This window comes from Vespula vulgaris, chromosome 7, assembly GCF_905475345.1.
Source record: "Vespula vulgaris chromosome 7, iyVesVulg1.1, whole genome shotgun sequence".
In the NCBI taxonomy this organism is placed as follows: Eukaryota; Metazoa; Arthropoda; class Insecta; order Hymenoptera; family Vespidae; genus Vespula; species Vespula vulgaris.
In genome coordinates, this window is record NC_066592.1 from 1,846,430 (window position 1) to 1,862,500 (window position 16,071).

Here is a 16,071-nt window from a genome sequence, read left to right on the forward strand (position 1 = left end):
GGAATTCATCGACGTGTTAATAAAAATAAAAAAAATATATATATGTATTAGCACATCTTCGTAATTTTACAACAAAAAAAGAACAAATAAAAAGTAAAAAAAAAGAAAAATCTAAATTATAATCCTTAAATTTTCTCGTTCGTTAAGTAAGAAATACATTAAAGAATAGATACGCGACGCCATTTTATTGCGCGCAATATTGGCGGGCGATACGAAAATGTATTATATATAATTATTATAGACATTGTTATTTCTTAATGCGTTTGCGCCGTAGATAACGATATCTAATATAAAACGTCAACGTAATTTCGTCGTCGTATCGAAAAGTTTTCTTTAGAGCAGTGACCTAAAAAACAATCAAACGAAGAAAGATGTATACGTACGTATCAAGAGACACATGCATACATACGTACGTACATATATTACGTACATACGTAAACGTATTAAGATTCGAATCAGTGGTTCTCATTCTAACAATTATAACACATACAATATCAAATTAACAAAAAAGATCCGTCCGATTTTCGAGCTTCCTGACTCGGTGAATCTCTAAAAAGAGAAAAAAAAATGTTCAAAATTCTTAACCTCGACGTGAGGAGAAAACGAAGAATAGAAAGAAAAAAAAAATGGAAAACCTAGAAAAAGAAGAAAAAAAAAGAAAGAAGAAAAAGAAGAAGATTATTTCCTAGATCGTAATATACATACATAAGTGTCTACATCTCCCAGTTCGCGTTTGCACTCGTCTAATGACGTCGACGGCTCGGCTATTTCGGTTTACAGGGTTGAAAGGAAAGAGCAAAGATGCAGGGATGTGCTTTTTCCGTGGTTGCTTCGAGATAAATCGAGAGAGAGAGAGAGAGAGAGAGAGAGAGAGAGAGGGTTTGCTTGCTATCCTGTCGATGACGTCATCCACCTGTTACACCCCGAGCGTACACGAGAGCAATCCCCCCACCAGTACTACCACTAACGTGAACGCTACCATTTCACTGAACGTCCTCGAAACTTTGCGTGGAGAATTGCGACGACACTTACGTACATATATATATATATATATATATATATATATATATATATATATATACATCCATATACAAATAATACACGAATGCATGCGTACATTGAATACATACCTACAATACATATATATATATATATGTATATGCAAATTTATACGTAAACATGAAAAATGAATCTGTATATCGTGAGAAAATGCAATTAATTTATTCATGCATGTATATATATATATATATATATATATATATATATATATATAGGTATGTAGGAGTGTATAGATATAAATGTAATAGTACGTATAACGTTTTATCCGTAGCCTAAGCTGCTATCGTCAGCAAGAGGGGTAGGATATAGATGATAACCAAGGTGGAGATAGTAGTACTCTGATGGTACTGGTTTAGTAGTGTGGTGGTGGTGGTATTGATGGTGGTGGTAATGGTGGTGGTAGTGGAGTAGTAGTAGAGGGGATGGTGGTGGTGGTGGTGGCGGTGGTGGTGGTGGTAGTGGTGGTGGTAATGGTAGTGGTGGGTCATGGCCAGAGAAACGAGGACGACCCTCGATGTTCCCGGCGAGCCTGGAAGAGAGCGACCGGGCTAAATTCCAAATGTCCTGCACACGACGTTGAGACGCTAGAGGAGCGAGTGCTACCCCTTTTGAAAGATATTTCAAAGAATTTCAAGACGAATTATCTCGTTTTTCTTCATTTCTCGCACCATTTATATACCAACTTTCTTTTCTCAGAGTATCCTTTTATTTTTTATTTATACAGGTTTCTATCCGATTTCTTTTAGACGCTGTTAATACCGAGTCGAAAATTTAGATCGGTATTGTTTTCTTATTTATTATATCTTTGTATCTTTTACATTTATTTATACCCTTTTTTATTCCTTTATTTCTTAAATCTACTTGTATCTTTTTTATTTATTCTTTTTTTCTTGTATTATATCATTTCGTTATTAAGAGACGTGAATGGAAAAAATAATCTTTGTCATAGGCGAGGAGATCGATGCTCCTGTAATTCTTTTTCCTTTCTTTTTCTTTTTTTTTTCTTTATCTCTCCCTCTCTCTCTCTCTCTTCCTTGGCACGCGTCAACTCTATAAAATGCGCTTAGAAGATTACGTAGCAAATGGGTCTCGGAAAAAGGAAAAAAATATAGAATAGGAGCGTAAACGTGGAAATAATTGTACGTGCATGCTTGTACGTGGATACGTACGTCTCTCTGTGCGTGCGTATGTGTTTTTACAAGTACGTGAGTACTTACTTACGTCGGTCGTGTAACGTAACTCATATGGTACGAAGGATCAAGGCACGCGCGTCGCGATACCGATCTAATATCTTACTATAATAAAACGTTATTTTCGAACGTCTCGCGGCGTGACGCGCGTTACTAGTTGTTGCAAATATAAACTTGAACTTGTTTTTTTTTCTCTATTCTTCATCTTTTTTTTTTCCCCATTCTTTATAGAAAAGACGAGCAATGTGATATTTTTAGTAACGCTAGATCCTTTTATGGAGGATAAAAATGACTACAAAATGACTATGAGGTAAAGACTTTGTGTTTTTACTTTAATTTATATAAAAAAGAAATGGAAAAAAAGTTGCTATGTTTAAAATAATACCCTCCTCCTCCTCCCTCCCCACTTCACTTTCTCCTCCTAAAAAGAAAAGGAAAAAGAAAATGGAAAGGTAAGAATTCGTCGCTATTTTTTTTTTCTTTTTTTTCTTACGTTTCATTTTGTTCGAAGGAAAAGAAAGTTACTGCGTTTGAAAAAAAAGCGACGAATTCTTTCTTTCTTTCTTTTTTTTTTTTTTGATTTTATTTGAACATAGAAACATTTCGTTAAAGATGAGAAAAAAAGAGGAAAGAAAAAAAAAACGGAAGGGATGAAATCATAATTTTTTTTGTTCTTTTTTATCCCACCCCTTTTCTTCCTTCCCGCATTATACGTTTCGATTTCCAAACGAAATGATCGATGTTTGATTTTATTTTTCAAACGTTACATGCCTCACTCGATAAATCGAGCTATTATCGAGCAGGTCATAAACGTCGAATATCAAAGTGTAACTTTCGTATATAGCGGTCTACGCTCTAATTGACCTCGCACAGTTTAAACTTCGAAACTATGCAGGTAATAAACTACACGCTTGGAGATTAATTGTTTCTACGTTGTTGTGTCAAGTTGGGAAAATCGGGAAAGGGATTATCGTGGGAAGTTGACTTTCATAGAAGGTGTGATCTAATGTTAGAAAAGAATAGCAAATGTCTGGTGTATTTATCGTCTTATGATCATCATCTTTCAAAATCAAGAAATAATATCTTATTCTTCGATCATTATTCTTTAGAATTTAGAAAAAAAAAATAAATAAAATAAAATAAATAGCGAAAGATCGACAAACTCGTACTAGAAATTCCAACGTCTCTTTTTTTCTTTTTTTTTTTTCTCTTTTCTCTTTTCGTTGCAGCAGCTTTTAATAATCTATATCTGCGAGTTTCAAATCTCTTTAAGAAATAATATGTTCAACACCCTCTCAACACAATAGTAGTAGTAATAGTAGTAATAGTTTGAACGATCCTGAATACGATAGTCCTCCGATACCTTTAAACACAGTAGTCCAACGATTCTGAAATGCAGTGACCCAACCACCCTTAACACAGTAGTCCAACGGCCTGAATACAATAGTAATCGCCCAACAGCCCTTAACACGGTAGTCCAATGTCCTCCTCACATACAGTAGTCGTCGTCATTCGACATCGTTAACACATCCAATTCCAAGTACCCAAATTCCCAATTCCAGTTTCCCCATAATCCTTAAATGGCTAGATAGATTCATTCATTCGTTCATTCGTTCAGTCATTCATTCATTCATACATTCGTTTGCTCATTCATTCGCACATTCATTCATACATTCAATTCATTCGTTTAACGAACGCACTTGTTTAACCCCTCGTATTACATTCGTTATTTACACGAATTCTATCTGTCCTATCTATTTTTCTACGATACATTGAACGCTATATATTTGATGTATATATTCAATTTATTATTAAATTGTTAAAAACGAAGTTTATTTTATTATTAATAATTGTTATTAAATTCATTTAATATATATACATATATATTTATATTAATTCGTAAAATTCATATTAATAAAATTTATTTAATATATATATATTAATTTAAATAAATTCACTTAAATATATGTTTGAATGTTATTGTTAAATTATTACAATTTATTACAAAATTAAAAGTTATTTTGTTATTAATATTGTTATTAAATTCATTTAATATATATATATATATTAATTTAGATAAATTCATTTAAACATACATTTGAATGTTAATTACTTGTTATTTAATATTTACTTTTACTTAATTGATATTTAAACCAATTAATTATACGTCTTTAATTCTTTATTTATTCTAACAAAATTCTCCACTTTTCACAAAAAATCATACGACCACAATATAACGGGGTAATAAGAAATTAATAATTAAGCTTAGAGACGATAAACTTTTTTCCTTGAGATTCTTTCTTTCTTTTCTTTTCTTTTCGTTTTTATTTTACAAAGGACAAGTACACCGCCGTAGAAGAATTATTTGTAAAAAGAACGGAAGAGTCAAGGTGGAAATCGTAGTTGAACATACATAAGTATCACCTATTATAGGTAGGATGCCAAGCGTGACTAATGACGCGGGGCCGTAAAAAGAACCTAACACGTTGTGCCAGGAATTCATTCAGAGAAGTTTTACGCATTAGACTCGATCCAATCAGGTGTACGGGGCGGCGTTTCGTAGTTAGGGAGACGCGGGAGGAAAAGGGGAAGAAAAAAAAGGGAGCAGGAGTAATTGTATTTTAATACCCACCGAATCAAGGTCATGCGTTACGTCCACTCATTATAATATACATATTTTTATTGTTTCTTTCTGGTCGGCGCGCGGGAATATAAAACAGAAAGACAGAAAGAAAAAGAAAAGAAAAGAAAAAAAAAAATAGAAAGATAGAAAGCAAGCGAAAAACGAACAAAAAAGCAAAGAAAAAAAATACAGAGAATAATAATAAAAAAAATTATAACAATACTAACAACAACAACGACAACAACAACAACAACAATAATAATAATAATAATAATAGTAGTAGTAATAAATAATAATAATAAAAAAATCTACAAGTAAATTTCCTGGCAAAGGCCGATTGTGCAATGGTATGACCGAGTGTCAAGAGCACGAGAGCCAACTTCTCTCATGATTTTTGCATGAACGTGTATTAGTGTGTAATAACTTGCGTGAAGTGCAGCTATATCGGACCTGCGCGTATAAACACACACACGTACATCCTCTTACACGCACGCACACACACACACACATGCGCCCGACTGCACGCAAACGCACACATATACCATGTACGCACGAAAGCATACATACGCAACGTATGCATATATACATTCGTACATACACATATTCGCGTACGGTATGCATATATAAATGATTCGTGTATATATACGCGTTCCGTGTGAACGTACGCGCGCACTCGAACGTCTCGTTAGTAACATTATCGGTGACTAACGACTGCCATCTCGTCAAGGTCTTCTCGCCTCTCGGATGATGCACCACCTCACCCTACCCCACTCTCTTCCTCTCTCTGTCTCTCTCTTTCTCTTTCTCTTTCTCTCTCTTTCTCGCTGTGCACGTCCATCAGGCAGCAGCCTCGTACATACGTTCCTTTTTCATCCCACTCGACGTTCTATTTCTCTCTATTCGCTTGGAATAGATTGTTACTTCGAAAGAAATAGATTTTTTTTATCGGCATGTCTTTTCTGTCATTTACGAGTGCACGTTTCGTTATACGTACGTGTATACGCGTGTATATTCGTAGATACGAAATTCGTTACATATAAGTGTGTGTGTGTGTGTGTGTGTGTGTGTGTGTGTGTGGATGTATATATATATATATATATAATTTTTTTTTCTTGTTATTTGTCGAGAATATATAATTTATTCGTATTAATCCATCATGAAAGAATACGATTATTCATTCATGCACGTAGTAGATATATTTCTTTCGTTTTTGCTTTTTTCCGATTAAAAAACTGCAATTTGGTTTTCTTCCAGTATTTTTTGTTTTTGTTTTGATTTTCGTCCCTGTTTTCGTTGGTCTCTTTCCATTGGCAACAACATAAATTCTCTTGTTAGTTTCCGTTTTTCCGACAATTGGACAGTTAAACGCAAAGGATGCAACAACAGTATTATCGTTCCTCGACATCCGGTCCTGTGTTTCCGTTTTTCGATAGATTTACATATTTCTATTTTCATTTTTTGTTTTCTTTTTTTTTCTACTTCTTCTCCTTCTTCTTTTTCTTTCTTTTTGCTTCTCTTTTTACGAATTTTTTTCCTTTTCGTTTCGCGAGAATGCAATATATTGTAGTACGCGTAATTGCTGACTCTTTTTTTTTTTTTAACGAGTCACAGAAAGGACACTGTGAATAATAAAAAATTGTGAAAATAACGTGAACGAACGGGTAGAGTGAAATACGACAAATATTTGAGATTCATTTTTTTTTTAAATGTTTATGACCGCAAAAAGATATGAAATGAAAAAAAAAACAAAGAAAGAAAAAAAAAGGGACATACGGGAGGAAGACAAAAACCAAAAAAGAAAAAAGGAAACGAACGAAAAAATAAAAAGAAAAAAAGGAAGAAACAAATGTGAATTTTGCAGTTGAACGACTGTAATAAATTTTAATAGTATCCGCGAGGACGATGAATGCTAATTGAAGAATATTATACTCTTTTATTTTTTCACTGCCATTTTGTTTCTTTTTTAAATATTTTTTTAAAAATTCTACCCTACATTTTTAATCTCCGAAAGTATTGCGGTATCAGGAAAAAATATATATACATATATGTACGCATAAAAAATAATAAAATAATATAAAAATTCCATGAGAATATCTATGTACATATGTAGATAAATATATACACGAAAGGCCATTATTATATCATGGTCGAACGTATTGCACTCACTCGATCGCACTTATCTCACATTTCTGTCGCCCACAATCGTCCGCGAATCGTATTTTACAATGTCACACATGGCGTCAGAACGTCATTTCGCATTACTCAGTCGGTAATAACGCTCGGTTTTCCACGATTTTAGAATCGCTAAAATATCTACCTCTTTCTCTCTCTCTCTCTCTCTTTTTCACACATATATATATATACAGACGTCCGTCCTTGTTTCACTAATTTACTTGCTTATCCGTCCATCTGCATTCGTCATTTCTCGTATTTGCTTCAACATCTTTGATTATACGTATGTATATGTATTCGCGCGTGCACATACACATATGTATATATATATATATGTATATATATATATGTGTGTATATATGTTTAACACATGTGCGAGGTTATCGGCTGCGTTCTCGAGCAAAACGATATTCCTGGAAAGAAACCGCGATGACTCATTTTTGGCAGTCTCGCCTGTTACTCCGAGGTTCATTCGCATCAATTCGTTTATATGCAATATAAATATATATATATATATATATATATATATATATGTATATTATATGTAATAGCATAAACATAAATTTATATATATATATATACATAGATGCATTTGTAAAGTGCATAACTTAACAAAGAATACATATTTTCTTTGGATATTCGATCTAATGTAGGAATTGCTTTTGCATTTATATTGTTCATATATCTACACACACACACACATATATATATATGCATATATAGTTTGAGTATATAAATGTGAGAAGAGTGGACGTAACATACCTCTTATAGAGCTAGGTCCAACGATCCGTTATTTACACAATTTCTGCATTATAATCGAGTGATTTCGAGTACTTTGAGAGAGGATGTATCGTTACAAGGTCGAGTTAATGCACGAGGAAACATAACACGTGGCCAAGGATCAAACATGCAGTTAAGTTACTTAGAAAGAGAAAGAGAGAGAGAGAGAGGGATAGAGAAAGAGAGACTTGTCCTATCCTAATGGATCGTTAACAAGAATTAATATCCTCGTCACAGTAGTCGCTAAAGCTTTGTTAGTTGTTTTCTTAAAAGAAGGATATCTTTAAATACGTATTGATAATTATCGATAATTATTGTACATAATGCCAAGTGTTTTTACGTCGATTCAGTTACCAGAATATGTACGCGATAAGTACATAACATCGAGTACATAATACATAATAATATTTAATCAAAAAAAGAAAAAAAAAAAGAAAATTAAATAATTGCGATAAGATAGGTTGGATGATGTTAATGACAATGGTGATGCTGATGGTACGAAGAGAAAGAACGAAAGAAATAACGTAGGGAGAAAAAAAACAGACGGAAAGAAAAAAAAAAGAAAAAGGGGGAAAAAGGTTACGTGGAACGCGTGACTGACCCTACCACGAGTCGACCTCACCCGAAAATAGCACTTTCGGTTGTTCCCTTCGAAATTAAGAGAGAGAGAGAGAGACAGACAGACAGAGAGAAAGAGAAAGAGAGAGAGAGTAAGATACCTAACCACGACTACAAACAACCACTACCACTACTACTAACGAATCATCATTACTACCAAGCATATTATCTACTAGAAGCAACGGGTCGTCAGCTATATGAACCTAGTTGTAGGATGGGAACTGGTGAACTTGAACTCTAAACGTTGGTCAGTTTTATAGGTAGGTTGTTGGAGTTGAATCAGGTGTTAGAGGGTCTCAACATTTCGACCTACATACGAAATCTTCTCTCTCTTTATTTCTTTCTTTCTCTTTTCTCTTCCTGTCTCTTCTTTTTCTTCTTCTTTTTCTTCTTCTCTTTCTTCTTCTTACCAACGTGCATCAGGATTTCAGTTAAATCAGGCGCACGCGCCACATTGAAACGAGAACAGCTGCAACTTTCCTTCCTACTACCACCACCATCACTACTACTACTACTACTACTACTACTATTACAAATACTACTACTACCATCATTACTATCGTCTTCTCTCGTCAATGGTCTCCTTTTCCTATCGTCTGTCCTCGGCATATGGCCTTGGCTCGACAACGTTCATGGGGTATTCCGATTCGTGGATCTTTTTTTCTTCTTTTTTTTTAATATAGTGGCAACGAAAATCTAGTCAGAAATTTCTAAAACGTTTCTTTCTTCTTTTTCTGTTTCTTCTTCTTCTTTTTTTTTTTTTTTAATTTTTTCTGGAACTCTCACGATGCTACCCTCTACATCTCGATGTTTCCATTATTTCCAATTCGAAGCTGTGTCAATTCTATCGAGAATAATCCATCGTTAGATCGACGTTAGATCAACGATAATATTAGATTCTTCGTTAAATCGTGTCAACTATTATAAATCGTTAGCGATTACATTACAAAAGTGACTATTATGGATCCTATTAATAATTTGATCGACGTTATAAGCATTATATTTCACGGTATACTATCATTTCTTTTTTTCTTCTTCTTTTTTCTTTCAGAATCTTCGATAAATCACGTCAATTATCGTTCGATTCTCGATTCTATATCAACTGGCGATTGAAATAATATTAATAATTCGATCGATGTTAGAAGAATATATACATCTTCGTATTTATAGATTCTTCGTTAAATCATGTCACCTATTATTTCGTTCGCTATTACACACGTGCCAATTCGAATCGTATTATTAATAATTTGATCGACGTTAGAAACGTTAGAGTTTCGTTAGAGTTTTTAGCTCCTTCGCAGTTAAATCGTACGAAATAATTCTTGATTCGGTTATGCTTATAAACTATTTCGATCGACTTTCCAATCGATTTATTTTATATATCGTACGAGATAAAAAAAAAAAGAATAATAAAAGAAAAAAAAAAAAACAAAAAAAACTAAGCAAATTTAAATAATCAGTCAGAAAAAAGAATTGATGACGATGACGATGACGATGACGACGACGATGACGATGACTAATTCGAAAAAACTGTTCGAATTAGGAATAGATAAATTTTTAATAAGAAATAAGAAATAAACGTGAGACAAAAAGTTCGAAGAGAGTCGAACAAGACGCACGTGTATTGTCGGCGACATACCGCCTGACCTTGAACGGATCGCGACTGACTATTACTTAGTATCAGTGGTATTAGTAGACAGTAGAGTAGTAGTGTGGTAATAGTGTAAAACTAACCGCACCTCTTTTTACGTACTTACGTTCCACGTGGAAGGACTTTTCCTTCCTCTTTCAGAGAGAATCAGACGTATGAAATAGCATTAGTATTATTAGCGTTAACATTAACATTGGTATTAGTAAAAAGAGAAGAGAAGGACGAACGCATACACACACACACACATACATAGATACAGATCGTGTATGTTAAATCATCGAAGAAAATCATTTTTAGAAAAGTTAGAAAAGGACAAGGAAGAATGGAATCGATTGTTCCAATACTGTAATATCGTTTCGCAGTGTTGTTAACAACGTAACAAGGAACATCTTTCATGATGATCATTCGATGCGATTGGCAGTGATTCACGATCGAGGAATTATCGAGATCAATAAGTTCGTTAGTAACAACGTAAATAAGTAACCGATCGAATAAAGTAAAATTACGTAGATCAAAAGCTTCCTCCTCTAACGGTGACTTACATATATATACCTAACACGATTTTTATTTTTTTATTTGTTTACTTTTAGAAAAGATCGTGTTTCTATTTAATGGTACTACTAATATGTGATCGATCGAGAAGATCCTATTTGATATTATATAACAAATAACGTACACAAATACACACACACAAACACACACATTGTTTCAGTTCGTAATCTACAATAGATGATCGGAATCGATGATTTTCAAAATATTTATATCTTTTAACCTCTCTCTCTTTCTCTCTTCACCTCGTCGTCGTTCTTGCGCCATTTTTCTTAATAATAGATTTAACAAAAGAACGAAATATATCGACGTCCTTGAAATTTAAAGGAGAAACAGAGAGACGGACGTACGCACGCACGAACGTACGCATGTATACATGGACGAAAGGTGCCAGGTTAGATTATTTTCTTTCTCTTTCTATCTTATTCCGTCCGTCTTAAAACAAGTTTATCTTGGTGGAGATATCGCAATTTATTCGCGTGTCACTCGGTCTCGTAAACGAACGTGTACCGGTGTCTCTTTAAAAGCGTTGCCGAGCATTACAAGCGATACCGAGGAAACCGGACATGATTACAGAGTCGAGTGAAGCTTCGTTGAACATCGCGAGGCCTCCGCCACGCATCAAGGCTCTTCTATTCTCTATCTATCTCTCTCTCTTTCCCTTTCTCTACTTTTTTTCTTATTTCTCTATCCATCCATCCATCCATCTATCTATCTATCTATCTATCTATCTATCTATCTATCTGTCTGTCTGTCTGTCTGTCTGTCTGTCTGTCCGTCTGTCTATCTGTCTCTCTGTCTGTTTCTCTGTCTATCTATCTATCTAGTTATCTATGTAGCTATCTATCTATCTGTCTCAGTCTTTCTCTCTTTCTTCTTCCATCTTTGAATTTGCCGACCTGCTGAGATCGGGAATAACAGGTGTACTTAGCTACGTAGATAGGTAGATAGGTAGATATGTAGTAGATAAATAGCTATGTGATAATTCAAAGATCACATGGTGTACAAGCATGAAATTAGAATGATTCGTGGTGAATGATTTTGTCGGGTACAACCCATCTCCCACCCAATTTTAATCCCTCATAGTTTTCATTCGAAAGTTCTGATTTAAAAAATCATTCCGCGTACTGTCCAACGGTGTGACTAATTTTTCTATGAATTTTCTTATCTTTTTATTTTTATTTTTTTTTTGATATTTATGTTTAGATTGGATTGCTTTTTTTTTTTCTTTAATTACCTTAAAGTGTTAGTTACTCGTTGATTATAGCTCTTAGGACTGGATACTCACCTGAAACATAAAATAATAATTTTATTAGCAAAACGATTTAAAGGAATATATATATATATATATATATATATATATATGTATATATGTACGTACATGCATACGTATTTCTCACGTGAATTATTTTATTTGGTGACATTGAAAGAGTCTAATGATGTCAGTTTTTCACACAATAATAACGAATTAGATATACCTATGTAATTATATATCGACGAATTTCGTCGTTTATATGCTGAAGAAATCTTTATATTATTTTTATTCTCGATGTATGTAGCAACTGAGAGAACCGGATATTACGAAAATGTTGAGACGAATTGTGGGAGTATAGTGAAATCTGAATTGGCGAAAGAACCAGATGATGCGCCTACATATATACATACATACATACATACATACATACATACATATGTACCCTATTTCTTGCGTACGAACCGCGTAATCGCGGTTAGCTATGACTAACTTTACCTCGTAGAATGCTAAGTGGTAAACTTATAATACGTCCTGCGTAAGAAGAAAGTTTTTCGTAAGAAAATTCGTACGTTCACGCTAATCTCTCTCTTTCTCTCTCTCTCTCTCTTTTTTTTCGTTTTATCGACTTTGACCTAAATCGTTATCCGGCATTTTTCGGTATTTCTCGTTCATCAAGGAAAAAAAAAAAAAAAAAGAAATGGAAGTCCGACAGTTCGAATCGAAAGAAAAAAAAAAAAAGAAGCGAAGAATTTTCTGGGTCAACAAAATTCGCACGAAGGAAGTATTTCACGCGAAAGTATTAAAATGCGATTTTTATTTATTTCATTTAACTCGGATACGTCTTCATCCGTCCGAATAACAATTAACGCTTGTCAAATAAATGACTGAATGGATGTACGTATGTATTACCGTATCGAGCATTTATGTATTACCCATTAAAACGGAGTTGGATCATAAAACTGTGATCAATTAATTTATACACAAAAAAAAGGAAAAAGAAAAAAAAAACAGAAAGAAAGAAAGAAAAACGAAAGAGCAGAATTTCATTCTATACTTCATTATTATTATCATCGTCATCTTCTTTTCTCTCCGTTTGACAACAACGATAAGCAATTAACAATTTTAATTATGGGTTTCATTCAAAAATGCGTTTCGTAATCGTCGAATACAATAACGTAACACATCGACGAGATTAAACAAATAAGCCGATATTAGTAAACTATGCGAATGCAAATAGTACGTATATAAATATATTTGTATGTATATGTTTGTGTGGATATATTACATCAGATCATTGAATCGAAGATATTTTTTATTTTCTATCGTCGATCAGATAAAAAAAAAAATAATAATAATAATACAAGTCTGTAGTAGTACACGGATAATGCTATTCGATCGGTCAGTTTAACGACACGGCACAGTCAATGTCAATTGAACGATGTGTATCAGCGAACCTTAAATGGACACTGGTATATTGCATAATACCTGAAGAATCACGGTCTCTCTTGCATTCAATACACGCAGCTGACGCTGTGAAACCGCTTTTGTTCCTTCCTTTGGCCTTGAATATATACACACATATGTATATATTCATATATATATAAATGTGTATGTGTGTGTGTATATATATATATACAACATATATTAGATATATGTCGGTATACGTATTCTATGAATTTTATTTTGCAAGATTGCAATCTTCACGCGAAAGTATACAAACCTTTTTTGTAACAATTTTCTACGTAACGAACATTTTATTATAACATATGTTTCTTATTCGTTTGAAGTATTCTATATTTCGATTTACGATTGCGACGGATACAATTTTGATTTATTATTAAAATTCAATAATTAATCCGGTTCGTTGTACGAATACGAAGCGTTAGAACGATGTCATCCTTTTTATATTTACTACATGCTAATTTTCTATTTTCTAAAACAAGTAAGTTCATTGAAAATTTGAAACATTTTCATTAACGAGCGACATAATATAATCGTTATAATAAAGTTGTATTATGATACGAAATCCTATAAGATAATATCGAACATATAACGATCGAACAGTGTAATATCGAATATCAGAGGGAACATCTTTCGAAAATGTAAGAAATTTCAAAGGAAACATTCTAACTTTAATTTAATTATTTACATGTACAATAAAAACACGTGGTTGCCCTAAGTTTTTTAGATCTTTTATCGAGGATGTGATCGAAGAAGAGTGCAGTAAAGATGAAAAAAGAAAATGAAAAACGAAGAAGAAGAGGAAGAAGAGAAAGAAGAGGAAGAGGAGGAGGATGAGGAGGAGAGGATTAAAAGCCGAGCACGGAAAGTCGAGTTGGCTCGGCCACCTGTTGTCCAACTCTCTCTCTCTCTCTCTCTCTCTCTCTCTCTCTCTCTCTCTCTCTCTCTCTCTCTCTCTCTCTCTCTCTCTCTCTCTCTCTCTCTCTCTCACTCTCTCCCCAGACGCAACTCAGCCTACTTTTACTACCCTCCATTCTAGCCAGGATTCACCTAATTGTCAGAGACTTACAGAAGCTATTCCTAACAGGAAGATGTTTCAGAGACTTCGATATAAAGGGTGTCTCGAAATACTATGGGCTTTTTTCCCTTTGTTCATTTTTCAAACCTACCATCACTCAAATTACAATCGAATGACCTATATATGTGTATATATATATATATGTTTTTGTTTTTCTTGGAACACTTTTTCATTCATAAATTCATTCGTTCGTTCGTTCGTTCATTCATACATTCATTCATCTTCTGACCACATCCTTCTGTTGAGATTTACTATATTTTTTTTTCTTTCTTTTTTTTCTTTTTTTTTTTTCTATATCGAGACACAGGTACAAGCGTATATATGGAAAGTGAAACTCGGTCAAGATACAAATCTGCCATTTTTATCATTCATCGATAAATTAGAACGACGTTCGGTTTCTTATCTTTATTTCTTAACGATCGCGAATCAAATTCGTGAGGTGAATCATGATCGAGGAAAGAGAGAAGAAAGTTAAAAAAAAAAAAAAAAAAAAAAAAAAAAAGAAAGAAAAGAAAGAATACAAAGGAATATTCCTATGGGACGATCCAATTAAAGAAAATAATTTCAAATCTCGAGTTTGAAGATATTTCAAGGGGCCGCTAACAGAATCAACAATGATGGAAATAATAAAAAGAAAAAACAAAAATAAAAAACAGAAGCAAAAGGAGAAACGTAGTAAAAATTTTCTAAAGGATAATAATACACCTGCAATCCCTATTAAAAGAATAACAATAATATACGAAGATAAAAATAATTTCGACGAAAGATGCTTATTGTCAGTTCTAACAACGAATACTCTGTTCTTGAAATCTCAAAAACAATGAAGAAAATTTTCTCTCTCTCTCTCTCTTTTTCTCTCTCTCTCTCTCTCTCTTTTTCTCTCTCTCAAACAAAGTCAGCTTTGAAAACGTTAGGTAAAGCAAAGAACACCGGTCAATTCTCACGGTATTCCTTCTTCTTCTATTTCTTTTAATACCTCTTCTTCTTCTTCTTTTTCTTCTTCTATGTTGAACATAAGGAAGGTACGTAGCATTTAAAAGCAAGTGCCAAAAGCAAACGATTCTTATGGTAGAAACCTTTTTTTTCTCGTGAGAATATCGACGGGGATCAGTTGGTTGTGTCCCAAAAAGGGACACGTGCGAATAAAGAAAAATGTCGGATTCGGCATTAACATGACAAAATGCTGCGATTGCTAGAGGTGTTCCCTTTTCTTTATCTTTTTCTTTTCTTTATCCACTCTCTCTCTCTCTCTTTCTCTCTCCCTCTCTCTGTCTGGCTGTCTCTTTTTCTCTTTCTATCCTCAACAAGAAAGTCCGAACGACGAAAACTGGACTCGCTAACGAATCGACAAAGTTCAAAAGAGGATCCCTCGACAGGTTCTTTTTTTTTCTTTTCTCTCCCTTCTTTTTTTTTGTGATTGAAAGAGAGTTTCTTTTCTTTTCTGTGTCTGTCGTGTGAAGAACGAAAACAAACGCTTTGACCCCTGTATATATATATATATTTAATTTATATATATATATAAAACTACACACACATACACACACATTTTATATATATACACACACACATATATATATCTGTTTGAGAGAAGAGATTTTTTTCCAAATTAATCCGTAGGATCACAATCGGGCTCGT

The 16,071-nt window shown here is 33.6% G+C and overlaps 1 protein-coding gene and 1 long non-coding RNA gene across 2 annotated transcripts in view; one reads left to right on the forward strand and one right to left on the reverse strand.

Moving 5' to 3' along the window:
* The window catches only part of LOC127065086 (uncharacterized), a 207,544-nt gene extending 194,897 nt beyond the window's left edge, over window positions 1–12,647 (forward strand). The window contains exon 3 of the long non-coding RNA XR_007781947.1: window positions 12,637–12,647. This is a non-coding gene — a long non-coding RNA (uncharacterized LOC127065086). The remainder of the gene's footprint in view (window positions 1–12,636) is intronic.
* LOC127065083 (period circadian protein) overlaps window positions 9,890–16,071 on the reverse strand; it is a 130,393-nt gene continuing 124,211 nt past the window's right edge. The window contains exon 4 of the mRNA XM_050996973.1: window positions 9,890–11,930. Coding sequence (XP_050852930.1) covers window positions 11,893–11,930 — 38 coding nt within the window. The 3' untranslated portion in view covers window positions 9,890–11,892. The remainder of the gene's footprint in view (window positions 11,931–16,071) is intronic.